The sequence below is a fragment of the Homalodisca vitripennis genome, chromosome 4 (genome assembly GCF_021130785.1).
Source record: "Homalodisca vitripennis isolate AUS2020 chromosome 4, UT_GWSS_2.1, whole genome shotgun sequence".
In the NCBI taxonomy this organism is placed as follows: domain Eukaryota; kingdom Metazoa; phylum Arthropoda; class Insecta; order Hemiptera; family Cicadellidae; genus Homalodisca; species Homalodisca vitripennis.
The window spans coordinates 43,557,281-43,575,975 of record NC_060210.1 but is presented as its reverse complement, the minus strand read 5'-3'; the positions used below and the strand labels follow the sequence as shown (position 1 = coordinate 43,575,975).

The window sequence follows — 18,695 nt, the reverse complement described above, 5'->3', positions numbered from 1 at the left end:
GCACGTAATGCATATTGCCTAACTGGCCCTGAGTTATGAATAATACCAATTTGATTAAGTAAATTACTTGAACTTGATATAAATATTATAATAGAACAGGTAGTTGAAATGTTTAATCCTTTTAGGACCAACCGTGTGATTGATCACTAATTTAAACTTACGTGAGAAGAAGAACCAGCCATGAACATCTATCGCATCGTAATTTATGTGAAAAAGATCAGCTAAGTGACCTATTGCCGTAATTTTTTACTATTATCATTTTTCGTAATATTCATAATTTATAAGCCATTATGATATTATTTTTGTATTCTATATGTATCCCTTTACTTGTATTTTCTCCTCTAAAAGGCAGTTCCTATTAATGCAGGTTTGTTTTCAGCTTTGTTTTCTAAGTACGCTATAAGGTTTTGTCTGTACTCATTACAAAAACTTTGTTTTATTAAATGTAACCAATTGGTTTATGTATTCACAGATTACTTACTTGAAATACTAGAGCTTTAAAATTTGGCACATTTATACAAAATTACATGTAAAATCCAAATGCAACTTTTCCCATGTAGAGAATATTTTTAAATTCAATGTTCTTTCATTATTAAACTTAAATTTTCAGACATAAAATTTATATTTTTACATATAAACATATAATTTTTATAGGCCTAAGTATATATTTTTCAGTGGAATATATTATAAGTAAAAATAACACCTAAAATCAGAGCTTTTGAATAAATAATTATATAGAAATTATTATTTTACAAAAAGAATACACACAGCACATTTCCATGTACACAGTTTTTGAAACATGGACCAAATTATAAAAAATGTTAACATATGCATTTTAATCAAACCTACATTTTGGCCTGGTCCTAAAAGGATTAATTATTATATATTATAAGGTTAAAGAACAAAACTTTATTATGAATATAAATCTTGTCTTTGAATTGGAATGGCTAGGTTTTAGCCATTTTAGCCTTGGAGTCTGAATCTATGAGCATAAAAACACACAAGAAAGTTTTTCTGAAATTGATAAGAGGAATTTTCCTAAGAAATAAACTGATTGTCAGTTGCACTATTTAAAAAAAAGACTAAATCTGTGAGACAATTTTTTCTCAGATCATACTTTTGTTAGTATGATACACATAAAACTGACATGAGACATAAATAATGTTTCATCACCGTTAGAAAACTAGATAAAGGGACTGGATCTCTATGGTTAGTTGGCGCCGATTTAATATTTATTTTCATGTCTGATGGTTAGTTTTAATTGTACCAAGCTTAGAAAAATATAATCTGAGAAAAGTATTGTTCCATACTCTTTTGAAACCCTTCTATTTGGACCTCCACCAAAACTAGTGTAGCTCAAGATCAATTTCTTTCTTAGAGGAAATTCCTCTTATTGAGTCATGAAAACCAGGTTATGTGTTTATATAACATAAATTGGCTCCCGACTCCTGGACTATTAAAATAGCAGTATTACTTTTTTCTTTAACTTTACACAAATACTTCACAATCCTCAGTGCCAACTCCTTTCAAAATATAGTACCCTGTTACTCTACCCTCATTCATTTTATTTCACATTGTATATTTATCAAACCACATTTCAATGTTACATACTTTTCACGCAAAATTACCCCATATCTAAAAGACAACACACAAAATTATTACTAAGAGATTCTTTCCTCCCAGTTAATTGTGTTGTAGAACATACTGCTCCGCTACTATTTAATTTTATTTATTAGAAATATTAAAACATTTACAATGTATTAAAACATTTAAAAAGTCATAATAACTACTTAAATAAGGCCTGAAACAGTTCCTTTTATATTTTTTAATGTCCTCAGAAAAAATTGTATCATCCATCTTAAATTTTAAAAGTATTGTCAAAAATAATGCTAACAAGATTAAAACAATGTTCTATTAGGCAGTGTGTTATAAAACAATTTCTCATCATCTATAATAATTATTATCATAACAGGAATTACGAATTACACTATTTGAAGATGATAAACTTTACATATCTTAATTAATAATCTGGAAAACTATTCAAGGAATTTGTCTGCTTTAGTACTTTTATTTATTTATTAATAAACTACTTAGGATTAAAACATAAATAATTGTTTCAGGAGACGTGACAAGATAAATTGCTATTTTTAGGCTTACATGGCCAGGGTTATTCCTTCATGTAATTCAGTTACACTTAGATATTTTGTTCGTTTATTTTGTTGCAAGTTAGTTTTCATTTGAAATCTAATGACTGAAGATTGTTTCTCTACACGAAGGCTGAAATATCTTTCAATTTTAACTGTGTTAGCAATGTTTCAATGCTGTGTGAACCAAATAACTTAGTTGAAGATACGAAACACCATAGCTATTTTATGCTGCGTAATCACTGGAGATGCCTGGTTGTCCAAACAAAATGTTTAATAGCAACATCTGGATCTCGTAAAATTTTGTTTTTTGTATTTTTTCACACCAAGAAAATTCTTCATAATCCAAAAAATAATTATTCTCTTAGAAATATATAATATTTTTGATTTGTATACATCTAATCTATATTTAAGATATTTACTACTTGTATTACTAAATATAGTTACCCTTATAGCTCTACTATTATAAAGATAATTATCATGTGATTTGATTCATTTAAAATAATCTTCATACACATTTCTTTGGAAGTTAGTAACTCAAAAAATTAAATAAACTGAAGTGTACTAACTAAAAATAAGAATCCATGGAATATAAAAACTTCAAAGGAAAGAAACACCCTGTTCCTCAAGACATTATTCTACGTATAAAGACCTTTGCATCTGTCCAAATAATTCAAATTTAATCAAAATAATATATATCCCACTTGTTGTATACCTCATCTGTTCTATATACGTGAACGAATTACTGCAAAGAACAAGTCATTTAATTAAAAGGAAAACCATTCCAAATATTGTGAAGTACTACAGAATATTACTATAAAAAGTACAGTAATAATATAACACTTTTGAAAAAGGTTCAAGTTTTAATTAAAGCAAAACTGGTCTCCCCCTCCCATTTATTAAGCTCTTCACCTTAGATTTTCATCTTGTTGGCCAAAAAAGATTATAATATAATATTTGGCATATGATGTAGACTATTAAAAGTTCACCTTTTTGTTCTGAAATATTAATTTAACAAGGAAATTTGTTTAAAAATTTGTTCAAAATTTAACAAAATTTAATTAGTGTTGTGATAGTAAGAAATACACTAGATTAAATAGAAAACTCGGTTTTCTGAACGGTAAAAAATGAAACAATTTAAAATACTCAATAAATATTTTAACAATAGCTATTTAAGGCAGTTAAACTTGTTAATTGCACAAAGCATTTAAAAAAACTGATTCAAGAAATGCAGCACAGTCTTTCTCTCTAAGTTTCTTTTTCCTCTTATTGTTCCATTACCACTGTTTCTTCTCTCGACATAATACCTTTGAATTGCTGACAATGTGAAACATTCCATGGATTCTGCCAAATATGGCTTAGCTACCTTACATGGTACACTGTACTATCACAGAGAACTTTCAATATACTTAACGCACTATATCTCTGTTTACATCTACATCACGCATGTCTGCGAACAGTGACATTTAACAGTTGGGGTCTTATGGCATAAAAACACAAGAGTTAAGTTCTATTCACAGAGGATCAGCATGTATTTAAAACATTGAAAACTGATATATTGGAAGTGGGTAAAACTCGAGTCAGAATACACTGGGAATTTACATTACTTTGACACTCATAAATAAGGAAACAGAGGTTTTCACATTACGAATAACAACAGGGAATAAAAGAATGCATCTCCTTTACATAAAATTCAACCTATTGACAACCCCTATACATTATTTCAATGTAAAGTTCCACAAAAATGACATGTACGCAGACAGTATTAGTGATGTATTTGACAAAGTACATGCCTGCAGACCTATGTCAACTACAGGTATCATATATCTGATTCTGCATTATTATTTTTATAATAATTTTGTTCTTATTGCTCATAAATTGAACTGTTACATTAATTGATTAGTCGAGTAAGTGATTATCGCGGTAAATTCTCTAATTTTATCATAACCTAACTTTTAACTCTTCCATACGCTGTTTCATCTGTCTTCTCATTTCTCTAAATCTGCAACAGTGATTAATGTTTTTTTATAAATTACATATAAAAGCAACTCATGAAAACATTGAGTAATGAGTGACAAAAATAACTAATAAAGAATATTAATGTAAATACTTGTAGTCATGTCAAGTTGTTACATTTCAATATCCAATTCTTAACCCTTTCCGAGCCAATGACGTTACTAGACGTCATGCCTAAACTAGCGCTAAAAGCCAACGACGTCCACTGACGCAAAATCAATTTAAAAAAAAAATATTATTTAAAAGCATTTCTGGGTAACAAACTTAGTAAAAACTGTTAAACAAGGGACAACCGTTCTATTTTGAAGGTCACGGCTCTTGTTCGATCGACAAAATAGCAGGTGGCCGGATGTTCATAGTCTCCCGCAGAGCCAACGACGTCTACTGACGCGCGCTCAGTCTGCCCATAGCCTTCCGTGAGGTTGGATGTTTATTCGCCCTTCCATTTTCGATCCTCGTATTTATCTTTTCAATTTTGATGTTAATTAATATTTTTAATCAATGTACAGTGTAGTTTATTTATTATTATTGTGATGTAGGGCTTTATTGTCAAGTTTTTTTTTTAGTTTCATTGCTTTTATTTAATTTGTATATATAAATTTTTACTATTTTCTTTATATTTTCTCTAAATAAAAATTACTATATGCTTGTTTTTTGTAAAATATTACAATAATTGTGTTTAACTATTGTTAATTTTATATATGAACACATAGAATGTCAAAATTAAATTTTTAAATTTTAGAATGTCATTATGATTTTACTATTTTTTGGCTGTAAATGAACAATAAAGAATGAAAAAAAAAAATATTTTGTCGTTTTTTTACCTCTTATGTTATAAGAATCATTAAAAAAAAATTGGTTTTGGTATGTGGGAATTTTTTTTATTTTTAAGGTGTATGGCTCTTAGGAGTAGTTTTGGTTATTTATTTGTGGCTTGCTAAGGGTTAATATGGCTTCTTTGGCAAAGAAGTAAACTAATTAACACTTTGAAAGCATATCACATAAAAACTCATATCTTGCCACAGCATTTTGAAACTGTTTTCATTGTACTATTCTAACTTCGCCAAAAGTTTATTTGTTCTTTGTGCCACGTGAGGGTAAGAATTGTTATGCACAAGCACAACACCATGAGTCAGAAGACCACATCGATAATTTTGGATCGCTTCTTAATCATTCCAAAGTGCCACATTAGGCTTCAGAGGTGATCGTGTACCATATTCTATAAAATAAAAAAATAATTTAAAATAAAATAAGATGGCCTTACCTTTTGGAATACTTTACATACTGTAAAAACTGTCTGAACGAATAAACCAACTGATTTCTAAAAATGTATTTAAAATTTAAAATATCAGAAAAAACCAAGTTATCAGGAAACTTTGATACCTTAATATTAGTGTAAATTAGAATGTGTTTTTGGTAATCATTTTGAACTTTTTTCTGAGAAAAATGTATAGCTTAAGCATAACTTTTAGAATGAATAAAATTTGTCTTACTTTGCTTTAACACGTCTTACTTCTCTCTCCTCTTCATACGAATACCGTTCCAGAATGGCTCGACACTCTGTGGTGCTCAGGTTTAGAAACTGAGCTACCTGTAGTCAGACAAATACAACTGATTGAATAAGTTCATTTATGTACACTTTTGAATGAGTCCAAATACTTACATAAATTGTAAAATAGTTTTCATATAACTTACAAATTTTAAACAGATTTTTAAGAAAATAAGTGTTATACTTTATTTATATAGTCTATTATATAAAACATTTGCAGCTGCCCAGTACATTAAGACAACTTAATCATTCAGCATTGCCAGCATTTTATACGAACTTTGAATATACTAAACAAAACATTACAGAAACTTAGATGAAATCAATTGAGGACAAATGTAATGATTGACAGGAGTTGAATATCTAAAAAAGGTAAAAATTGATAAATGATAAAACAACTAATCATCATTCAATTTGGGATTCATGTTGGTATGGTAATACCTGACAACATGATAAAATCTGTGATTATTACAATTAGGTAAATGAAAGTAAAAAAGGGTTCTCACTCAATAAAAATCATCATTAACGGCTCTTTTTTGTGGTTTTTACGGAAAGAAATAGTGATTTCACGGTTATAGTTTTTATGAACATTGCAAATAAAAAGATGACGTTTTTCATAAGTGGCCGATTTCAGTAACTAGTGCCAAACACGTTATGAGCGCGTGCAGTGGTCTAGGACTCAGTACTTTAGTGTCTGTTACCAGTTCTCGCATCTCAACTCAGCTTGAATACAGGTGTGTTTCGCTTCTCAAACTCAATGAAATGGTGAAACTATGTAAAACTTTTCCTTACTTTCACTAACGATATTGACGATTTGTACAGGAATGGACAGGTGCATCTAAAAATAGGAGTTGATTTTAGGTCTTGGCTATGACACAAGCAGCAGGGGGTGGTATGTGTTTAATGATATGTGGTTTTTTAAATAATGAGCATAAAAGGGGATACAATTTGCCGCTTGTATCATATTATAGCTCTTACTATTAATCGGCCCATAGAAGTTATTCCACAAAAAAGGACTACACTCTACTTCTATTATAAGCAGTTCCAAGTTAAAGTCGCACATTTTTAACCATAAAACGATGTTTATAACATCAGAGCTGAAATGAAACACACTTGTATTAAAGCTAAGTTAAGATGCAAGAATTAGAATCAGATGTCATAAGTGCAGAGTGCTGGGCCACTGCACACTGTTGTGTGTTTTGATACTTAACACTGAAATCGTCCACTACGTTTGAAAGCACCGATGCTCAACCATTGTTTGCAACTTCATAAATCCTACAGACGAGCAGTCGGCAATAGAGAACAAAAAGTTGAGTTTGGCGTTTTTTAGCCTGTGTGAAACTTGCCCAATAGTGTACTGAATCACATTAAGAAGTGGTTCACACGAAACTATCATCTGTCTCACCAAGGAACCATTGTTTTATCTATGACCAGATCTTTACCTGGAATTAAACCTTTCGGGACTCATTAAAAAGTGCTAATTTCTCTATCTGGTTGTATTTAAATGTTCAGTTAAAGCACAATTTGAATTTTTTAAACTAACACTTGTTATTTAGAAAAAAATAGGGTAATGTATGATTTTTTATGATTAGGCTTTAATGTAGAGTAAACCAAGGTATAAAACAATGGTTTTTGCTACACCAATATATTTTTACTTTATAATTTAATACTTAAAACAAATATTTTGTTGTAGTTTTTAAACCAAAATTCCAAGTTTAATGCATACTTTAACCCATTGCGGATCACTGACGAGCTGGGCTCGTCATGCGGCGGCCGGGCCTAACGGCACAATGACGAGCTCAGGTCGCAAAAGCGGTCTGCTTTTAAATTTCCCTCCAAATAGTTCTTTTAATGTCTGATAGATCGGGCGATCGTCTTCACTTGTCTACTAAGAGTGTTTAACAACGGTCTACATTTAGAGTTTTCAAAAGTTTTATAAATATCCTACAGATCGCAGTTGTATGTCGAAGTTGAAAAATCATTCTTATGAGTTTACTCTCTGCTTTTTAGCGCTTCTGATTGGGTGTTTTCCTAACTTGTTATTATAATACTTTTGAGGTTAGTGACACAACTAAACGATGCAGACGTACATATTGGCGGGTTTAGTCTAGACAATGGCGCGGATGTTGTAATCGCTTCGCCCGAGCCGCTTTATTTAGACTATGATTCAGACATCATCCCTGCCACCCCGGAACCTTGCTCGCGTGTTATCGTTCCTACATCACGGATACCCCAGCAGGCCGTTGTTCCATCTGAACGAATACCTTCACAGCTGAATATTCTAGTATACAATAGCGAGCGATACGATGTGGCGCACCATTGCTGTTTGTGCGGCCGCTGACCGTAAATTAATTCGTGCCCGCTGGTGCCCGCGCGCCAAAACAATACGATCCGCAATGGGTTAAAGCTGTTGGTGCATCTAATTATATTTGTTTTGAATTGCAATTGCATCACTCACTTTAAATCAATGCTACTAGGAACGTCAGAAGCTAACCCCTCAGTAACTAGTTCTTGAAGCAGTTCCGTATTACTTTACTAAAGTATGTCTACACTTTTTAACACTTGGTGGGTTATTATCACTATCTAAAATCATGATTACAACTAATATGTTAACACAAACATGACCGGGGAATATGCAATGTACACCACGCAAATAACAACTCATTCACATCGCCATAGTGCCGAATTAGAGTGTATGTGATGGAATAGACTTGTGGCTCGGGAAATACGCTATATGCATTGGAGTGTATACCTTCATTTTTTGCATCTGCACATAAATTAAGGTGCATTACGAGTAACTGGTCAGAATGACTCATGATGCAGTGAACTTGTTAAATAAGATACACTTATGAGGTAACTGCTGTTCAATACGAAATTGCGTGCTGTCGTGGATAACTATGTTGTTTTATAAATCAGTTTAATTTACTTGTAATTATTGCCATAGACAACATTTAATTAATTTTAGGCTTTTAATGTACAATGTATAAAGATTTCTTTCAACAAATTTCTTTAATATCAAGTTTTTAGCTCATAATATCATTTATCAATAATTATATTTCAAGTGTCTTATAGAACATACTGAATCATGAAATATATACTGTACAAAAGTTATGAGGTAATTGTCCATACTTCCATCCGTCTCAGCTTTATGTTTGCGTCTTGAAAGAAACATTAAAAATTGTATACTAATAATGTTTGAATTAATAGGGCTGAAAGCTACGGATTGTTACTAGTTGATAGGAAAATCAGCAGGCTCACCTTGAAAACTATCTTTTAGACTCCATTGGTTGAAAGAATACGTAATAGTAAGCCTACTGATTTTCCTGTATACTAATTGTCTAATTTAACATAGTTATTTGGTTCTGAATAATATACAATTTAATTAAAACATTACAATATAAGTTGAATTAGTTATGTAACAATGAACATAGCTACAAATAGTAGTAAAATATGCAATATGAGTAGAAATCAGCAATGAAAATGAAAAGAAAACACTGTAGCAAGTTGTAAGAGAGGCCAGGTGGGCAAGAGAGAAGTCACAGTTGCTGAGCAGCGTGGGCATATACAAACGGACACATATGTGTAGTAGTGGAAATAAATTTACTCTGCTGCCACATCACAACTCATATGAATGAGAGCTGAGTGTCTTAAGAGTCCACATAGTTTCTGCCACAACCACAATGATTGAAGGGAAATAAATACACTTGCCCATTTAACCCCCTCAAAAAGCTTATAAAACGTTATGAGCATTTGAAAATCAGTTGCATTTCTGTGCACAGAAATAAATCAAAATCTTTTTTATCAAAATTTTTGAATACATAATTTTTTATGAGCTTTGTCTATTCAAATTTGTAAAACATAAAAGTGTAGCATTTAAACTATAGTAATTCCTTATTTTATTTATTGTACACATGTTTTTTATGAATCAAATTCAATGTAAATTTATGATTATAAAAAAAGAAATAACACTACCCTAGAGTTTGGTGAAATAATAAATACTTTATAAACAATTTAGTCAACCTCTGCATGAATACCAAAAATAGCCTGTAACCCAGGGAACCACGCTTATAGAGTTAAAAACTACTACAGCTACCAACTAAAAAATTATATAATTTAGGATTCTTTCATAACCATTGACAAAAAAATCCAGAACACTAGCTGCTGAGGTTGCGAGAGTAGTAAATAAAAATACTTGGAACGTGAATAAAGCATTCTCTAACCTGCATTAGTATACAAAAAAATGGTGAATGAGCATATTTAAAATTATTTGAATTAAATACAATTATCTCTCTATAAAATAATAAGTGAATTATGTTCACAATTACCAAAAAGTGAAATATTACCTCACAGCTGATCTCGTCAGTGCTGTGTCTATCCATAAGATACAACTTGGCAACGTCCTCGTGAGGTCCCAACATTACCCTCACCAGTAGTGGGTATTCCTCGTCTTGCAGCCTGCGTTGTTCTGTTACATTGAAAGATATGCAAATTGTTAAGAAAGGTTAAATTTTACCATATGATTTTAAAACTAAAAAGTATTACTAAACAACCCGAGATACAAAAGCTCACCCCATTGGGGTAGACACAAGCACACACTGATTACGTGGCGAATGCCGAATCACGCCTTGGTGTCTGCACTTGTCAATATACTGTTCACTTAGTTTTCAATATTTCCACAAGATATTTTTGGAATGACTCTTACTACCAGAATGGCTCTTGGTTGCAGATGAAACAACAAACCAAATTATTTCCTTTTCATGAGTGTGGCTAACCTGATAATTGTTGATTTTTATTATCTGTTTCACTAGTTTTCAGCTGGCAGCTCATTTGTACTTTATTTTGTCTGACAGTTTGTTTATATTATGTATAATGATGGTGTAAAAAATGTCATGATTCTGAATTTGATGTTTTGTACAGTGATTGTGAATTGTAAAAACCAGGTGGATGTGTGAACCCAAACTAAGTGCAGGTGCAGCCTGAAAATTATTTCAATGTTTTTCATACTTTAGTAAATTACTAAAGAAAGAATAGTAAATTACGTAAATACTACTATGTACTGTATTTGATGTCTTTTGAACTAAGTAGATGAGTTTGATGACTTTAAAATTAAGTGTTGCGAATTGAGAATCTTGCCATAGAACAACTTAGTCACTGGCAATTGCATGGAATAAAAAAAAATTAAAAAAAACAATGGTGATTATTTACACTGTCTTTTTTATCTAAGTTAGAATGTACAGATATGTAGGTAAATATTCTTTCCTAAGTAATAAAACATTAAATACTATTAAAATAAATAGTAAACACGTATTTAAAACTATTTACTTAACAAAGTGTCTTCTTATTTGTTTTTGTTGTATGTTATTAAAAAATGATTGTATTCTAAATTTTATACAACCATGTATAAGAGTATTTATTTTTAATATTGTTTCAAATTTCACTGATCTACCATAAAGGAACAAACTTATCACAGCATAACAAAACTTTTAAATTTACACCAAAATTAATTAGTGCCACCAGACCTGCATAGGCTTAAGCCTAACTACCTCAATGGGTTAAATATGAATTCTGTGACCACCCTTTATAAGATCAAGCATTATCCTGCAAAAGTGTATACACGATTATCCAGACAACATTCAAACAAGATACAGGTGTGCTTATTGTTACCTATTTATTGTTGGTTATCTTAAAACCTAGATATCATCATACCCTCTATGCTATGCCATGCTTGAACTGTTTTATATACTTAATGTAGAACTCCATCATCATTATTTAAAACAAGGATCAGATCAATAGACTTGGATCAAATGTTTTGTTTATGTGATCCTTGAATAATATTTATTGTCTTGTTTATGCAGCCATAAGCCATTAGGGACACAAGGAAAGTAAGTTTAGTTTACAATACAATTTATGTATTCCAAACTTTAGACAGCCCTTTAAAAAAATCAGTCTTATGATGATTTTACTTTTTCACTTCCTAAATCCATGCTTAGCTCAGAACAAGCAAATCGAAGGAGATCATCCTGGCAATGACTAGCATAATGAAGTCAGACATTCTTTTGTAACTACCATACCAGTAATGCCCATTACATTAATGTCATGCTTACCAACTGCCCATACCAGTAATGAGCAATGGCTTTATCTCTAAACAGATGCATGACATCTGAACTTCTTTAATGAACCTGCCCAGATTTCCACGTTATATATTAAAATAAAAGCATTTGACAACAACTTCTACTTGCTCTTAGTCAGTCCACACACATTTGCCATCAATCTGCTTTAACTCAAACAGCTCCAGAAGTAAGTATAAGTAGACCCCACTAAAATATATATTACCTCCATTATCCCTGACAACAAACAGAGCAAAGTTGGCAGGCTGGCTATCCACTTTGTACTTGTCCAGCATGAGATTGATGACCTCCTGTGTGGATACCAGTGATGTGACCCATACTGACATCTGGCTGCCAAACGGAGGGGTGAAGAAACTGGTCTCACGGTTATAGAAGTGGCCATTAATAGAACACCTGGACAGACAACTTTCACATTATTGTAAAATGTTATAATTTTATACAGAAAATTGCAGATTATCATCATTATGACACTAAAATGTAGTTTGCAGGACAACAAAATGAGGTTCAATAAAGGAGGATACTAAACACCCATTATAATCCTTATCAAAATAAATTTAACTAAAATTCTCAGATTTCAAGATTTTTACTGGGTGCACTACTTTAAATTGTTTTAAGTACGAGAAATACAGGTAAGCAATGTCAGTTAGTTAATAACAGACTTATCAAAAGACGATGGTTCTAATGTAGGACTGAAAAATCCATATAAGCTGTTGATTAATACTCTTTCTTAACCAATTTAACTGGTTAACTCTTAAGTCTGGTTAAGAGCAAGAAAGAACTATGTGGTCCTAATTTTATGTGGTAAAATAAAGGACCATCCATTGTTATTAAGGATTAAGCTGCTTAGGTCATTAAGCCATTAGCCACTCAATATTCTTGCACCTGATGTCCTTATACAAATCCAATTAAATATGCAAAAAATTCAAGGGTTTAGCAAAACTCTCACAAAACATTCAATTTTATTGCTATTTGGTTGACTGAGCTATTGTATTTTTAGCTAATGTAACAGGTTATAATATACTGTAATTTAAACGCACTGAAGTACACCAGATTTTTTAAATTTCGAGAATAATTATTAAGATGTTATTTTTTTGTAAATTTTGAAAGCAAGAAATTGTTTTTAGTACAAAACAAAGTTATAATCTATGATATTCGGTGTGGTTTTATAGGAAATTTAATTCTTTAAGTGGAAAATTTATTTCATTGATTTATCTTAATTTTTTTCAATTTGATGTGGATTTTTGTAAAATGCAACATTTGTGTTCTCCTTACACAAATCCTACCAAACACGCAAAAAGTGCAAGGGTATAGCATGATTCACATTGTTTTTCTGGAGTTAATACATATTTACATGTATAGTACATGTTCTTTTGTTTAATTTTAATATATAAATCTTGTAGAGCTGCTTTTGTTGAACACTCAATTTTAACTGTAGTGTCACTCTATATCCTCAATGTAACAACCTACGCAAATGAGAAAAATCTGACCTGAGGCAGTGACGTACACCAACATAACACTCGCTATGCTGCAGACTTCACTCTTCCTCAACAACATTCTGCTCAGTTTGAAGAAAAGCCATCTTATATGGGTGCAAAGCTGTTCAACTGCCTGCCCGCAGACATTAAGTCTCAAGAAAATATTAAGAAAACACTGAATAACTGGCTTTTAAAACAACCATTTTATTCAATAAATGAATTTTTATCTTGGAGAACTGTTGACATAAACCTAATGTGATAACTAACACGAAATTGTTTTTTCTTCTGTTTCTTTCTAATTATTTAATATTGTATCTTTGACGCTAATGTTATTCTCTATAAATTGTGCAAATGAAGTCTATTGTCTTATTATTTGAGCCCATACTATTATTTTAACAAATATTTAATAATGTATGTCATCATCACGGTACCGTCTCATGATCGCCGTTTTGGTACCGCGTCGGCCCTCATGAGACAGTACTACGATAAATGGTTAATAAGTTAAGAACACCAAAATTAGGCAAGAAAGTTTTAAGTACTTAAAAAATTAATTTTTGAAAAATCTCTGTGCTAATATTAGTGAGTATTTAAACATCAGTGAGTGACCAAACAATAAGATTAATTTCAACAAAATTTGGGATAAGGGTATAGTTAATGGATTAAATATGTTTAGTTCATCCTGGATAGTGTTTAATTTTTGTAAATTGTAATTGCAAGACAACCTTGATTATCCAAATTAAGTGATGAAAATTATCCAAATTTAAGAATATCCAGATAAATCAGAAATACAAAAGCAAAACAGATAATAAATTACAGGTGATAAAAAATGTATTTGTTTTTATAAAAAAAACAGAGAATAGAGCCAATTTATTAGTTTTAAAGATTAATTATACAGAAAAAAAAAAATTAACAAAAAGAAATACTGTTTACAGTTTTATTTACTCAGTTGGTCCCTTTTGTTTTACTTTGGTACACTGATTTTAAGAAGTAACATCATCCAGACCTTTCAAGGCTATCAATTCCATTAAGGAACTATCAGACTAAAGTTCAGCTGCATCATAGCACCAGAAAGATTCATAATATCTTCTGGTTCTCGTCATCTTATTCTTTAGAATAGAAAACCAATAAATGTTTAGTTGTCTGGTCTGGAGAGAAAGTAAAACTTCTCCAGTCTGGTCCTCCAAGTGGTTGGCTTGTCTTTTCAGGTCAAAAACTGTCAAACCAAACTTCCAAACCAAACCAACCCAAACTTCCCCAAACCCAAACTTTCCGGCGTTTGTCAGGAAAACATCAATCCCTCAAGCTCCTTGTTCCCTCAGTCCTTTGTCATAGTCTTAATCATGGCTGGAAACTCTAAGTTTCCTTCCCATGAGACCAGCAAATTTTACTGTGTACCCATCATTGTTCACCAAAATCCCACTTTGTCAGGAAATACCCATGATCACCCTGCAAATGATTTATTTGATTATAAAATACCAAAAGAATTCAGCAAAAACCATAAACAAATTTGAAAGTTAAAATTTTAATACAATAATGAAACAAAAATCTAAACAATTATTCTTTAAACTATTACAGATTATGCCAATGCTGCATTTGAATTATATTAATCCTAGAATAACAAAAAACACTGTTATTTAATATCCCAAAGGAATGCTTATTGATTATATCACGTAATGTTATAGTTTAAGAACTCTATTAATAGAACAACTTTTATACTTCTCACTAAATTCAATTGATAAAAATAACATTGATTTATAGTAGTAAATTAATTAAGAGTATAGTACCTCCGCCTCAATTTGGAGGAGCGAGAACGACGATGACCAGCCCGACGCTTGATGGCAGCGGGTCCTGTACGTCGCCGTACCACCGTCTGTTGTTCTTCGTCCTCGCTGCTGGGGTCTGGTCCGCTTGGCTCAACGTTGTCCTCAAAATGCTGCGAGTACGAGTCCTGTTCTTGGTCCGATTCATGGTCCGTAGCTGTCGTACTACTGGTGGTCGTATTTAGTGAGGCCAACACACTTGCCGGCATCGTCTGGTACAACTTCTGGCTCTCATCTACGTGACGCTCTACCTAAAAAAATGTATTTTCATTTTTATCTAGCTTATATTTCATTCCATTAAATTCTATTAAGCAAACACAATGTCCGGCAGCAACATAAAATTGAAATACCCCTTTATCTGTAACAATCAGGTTCTATAAGCACAAAAAAGTTTTGATGCTAATAACAACAGAATTAAAGTTTTGAAACACAATTCATGATTACCACCGTAGTTAACTGCCTTAATGGTTTAATAGTCAGCATAGCATTCTACTTCTGACCTGACTGTCTATGATGGTTTATAGGTTACTTTTTTACATGCCATGCTAAACTTATTTTTTAATAGTACTAAATTTCCTCTTGCAATGAAGAAGTGTTTCTTCCAGTTTGCCCACGCTTAATGCAACTAACAAGCTTTTCAGCACATATGGAATTCCATTTACTGCTAAAAATACTTTTGTATTTGATTATGCCAAGATAAACTCAATTCTTTTTTCCAAAAGGGATTGAAAAGATAGTTTAATTCTTCTAACATTCTTATCTCAATTTCTATAGACTATCCAGTAAATTTTTCTAGCTAAATATTGTTTACGTAACAATGATTCATTAATTTGCTTATCTATTTACAGTCATTTCATATATAAAGTACAACAAAACTAAGTTTTAGTAATCGATAATTTGTGTATTACTGATCAGCTATTGTCAGCAAATAGAGGCAGCAAGACTCTTGGTGATGCATGGATGTAAATATATAGAAAATACTAGCTGTTAGAAAAATATTATTTATATTCTGCCAGTCAGCTGTCATACATGAATAAACATGTGCAGACATAATCATAGAATATAAATGAATTTCAAGTCAAATTTTGTTAATAAAATCACAATATTTCCTAGGTAAAACAGTGACCTTAGAAATATTCACAGTAGATTATTTTATAAAATTCCAGTAGTTCTTATTTTTTCCCCAAAACTAAACAATTCCAAGCATGAATTCTAACTTTCCCGGAATTCCCAAAAGTAGCCATCCTAATAATAACAATTCTAGTCAGATAAAACGTTTAGTGTAATTAAAAAATACAATAAAGTATATTAAGCTGCTAACGTACCTGCAATAAATCGTCAAGTTCATCCCAATCGATTTGCTTAATATCGAGCTTAGTCGGTAGAGTGAGAGACTTGTTGGAGGGAGTGACACTGTCGAGGCTGTCTCTACTCGTCATCACGCTCCCCCCGCCACTGTCCACCTCACTGCTGGCTCCGGCCGTAGACAGGTCCACCCCACTGTCACCACTAGTCACACTCTCCTCTACCTCGTCACTGTCATCACACGCTGTCACATGGTTCGTACTGTTGTTGATGTGCTCAACATCCACACACACTTCATCAGTCTGCACAACAAAATCAATAAAACTATATATGTTTTATACTGACATAGTCTCACATTAGACTGGGTTCAAACAAATGTGTTTAGTCAATTTTCTTCATCAAATATTGTTACAAAATATTGAATAGGAATTACCAAAAGTAGTAATAAATGTAATCTGTAACTTATTATGTAAATAAGAACAAACTGTGGAAATCACAGCTTAATATATACTGTCTCGTTAACTGTGAAGCTTACACTACAAAAATTAAACTAAACAGTAATTATAAACAATGGTAAGTACCTTCACATTGAAAACGCTGCTACGGCATGAGTTACGTTTCCTGATGGTGACAACAGTACGTTGGTCATCATCCTCCTTCAGATGTATCACTCCCAGTACACCCCAGTAGATACGCAGAGCGCCTTCTAGCACCAAACGTCCGTTTACCTGCACAACATAGACTATTCCTACTGGATGCTCAAAGGTGATGTATAACATTTACATTGAATGTTATATAACAAGAGATATGTTTCCTGATGGTGACAAGAGTACGTTGATCATCATCCTCCTTCAGATGTATCACTCCCAGTACACCCCAGCAGATATGCAGAGCGCCTTCTAGCACCATCCGATCGTTCACCTGCACAACATAGACTATTCCTACTGGATGCTCAAAGGTGATGTATAACATTTACATTGAATGTTATATAACAAGAGATACGTTTCCTGATGGTGACAACAGTATGTTGATCATCATCGTCCTTCAGATGTATCACTCCCAGTACACCCCAGTAGATATGCAGAGCGCCTTCTAGCACCATCCGATCGTTCACCTGCACAACATAGACTATTCCTACTGGATGCTCAAAGGTGATGTATAACATTTACATTGAATGTTATATAACATGAGATACGTTTCCTGATGGTGACAAGAGTACGTTGATGATCATCCTCCTTCAGATGTATCACTCCCAGTACACCCCAGTAGATACGCAGAGCGCCTTCTAGCACCAAACGTCCGTTCACCTGCACAACATAGACTATTTCTACTGGATGCTCAAAGGTGATGTATAACATTTACATTGAATGTTATATAACAAGAGATACGTTTCCTGATGGTGACAAGAGTACGTTGATCATCATCCTCCTTCAGATGTATCACTCCCAGTACACACCAGCAGATATGCAGAGTGCCTTCTAGCACCATCCGATCGTTCACCTGCACAACGTAGACTATTTCTACGGGATGCTATCTCAAAGAATCTACAATAAGCAATAAAATTTCTTGTGATTATCTTTGTAAAAAGGTTTTACAAAAATTTGTCATTATCTGACAAAAATTAATGGTAAACCCATAATATTTTTGGAAAGCTATAACCAAGCACAGGATATTTTTATATTTTCTGAGTATTTCAACAAGTTATTTTTACATTTTTAATCTATTTTTAGATTAACAGCAAATGGCCAGAAATTTATGGAAATTAGGAATGAATACGAATTATAAAAATATTGCTACAAATTTTAAAAAAACTGAATACACATAAAATCTCCAGCGATAGCAGACAGGATTGGAAGGAGGGGAAGAAAGGCAGGAATAATAAATAATATAGTTTTTCTGGACACATTGCAACATGTTATTTCATCATTCCAGTACCAGTACAAGTCCAGTAATTCGTTACAATGGTCACGTTATTGCAACAGTTCCAGTAGAATCTTTTACTTTCTTGGCGTCATGATGAGGCACACCAAATGCACAGAACTATTCAATTTTATTCCCCAGAGATATTGAATAAATAACTGTTCCAAAACTAACTGTGAACTATAATTTATTAGAATACAGAGAAGAATGTAACCATCTAGAATAGTCGATAACTTATGACTTAAAAGAACACACCGACGAGACATGTAAAAAGGTGTTAACAAATTACTAAATAATTATCTGTTAGTATGAGGATACAATTGTTTTCTTGTAATCTTGTT

General features: G+C 32.2%; 1 protein-coding gene across 1 annotated transcript in view; it reads right to left on the bottom strand.

The window, feature by feature from the left end:
• Window positions 1-3,652: 3,652 nt before the first annotated feature.
• LOC124359227 overlaps window positions 3,653-18,695 on the bottom strand; it is a 41,070-nt gene continuing 26,027 nt past the window's right edge. Inside the window, exons 5-11 of the mRNA XM_046811795.1 lie at window positions 17,016-17,162; window positions 16,455-16,736; window positions 15,094-15,380; window positions 12,040-12,227; window positions 10,050-10,171; window positions 5,654-5,751; window positions 3,653-4,146 (exon numbers count right to left, since the gene is read on the bottom strand). Of these exons, the coding sequence (XP_046667751.1) occupies window positions 4,086-4,146; window positions 5,654-5,751; window positions 10,050-10,171; window positions 12,040-12,227; window positions 15,094-15,380; window positions 16,455-16,736; window positions 17,016-17,162 (1,185 nt within the window). The 3' untranslated portion in view covers window positions 3,653-4,085. The remainder of the gene's footprint in view (window positions 4,147-5,653; window positions 5,752-10,049; window positions 10,172-12,039; window positions 12,228-15,093; window positions 15,381-16,454; window positions 16,737-17,015; window positions 17,163-18,695) is intronic.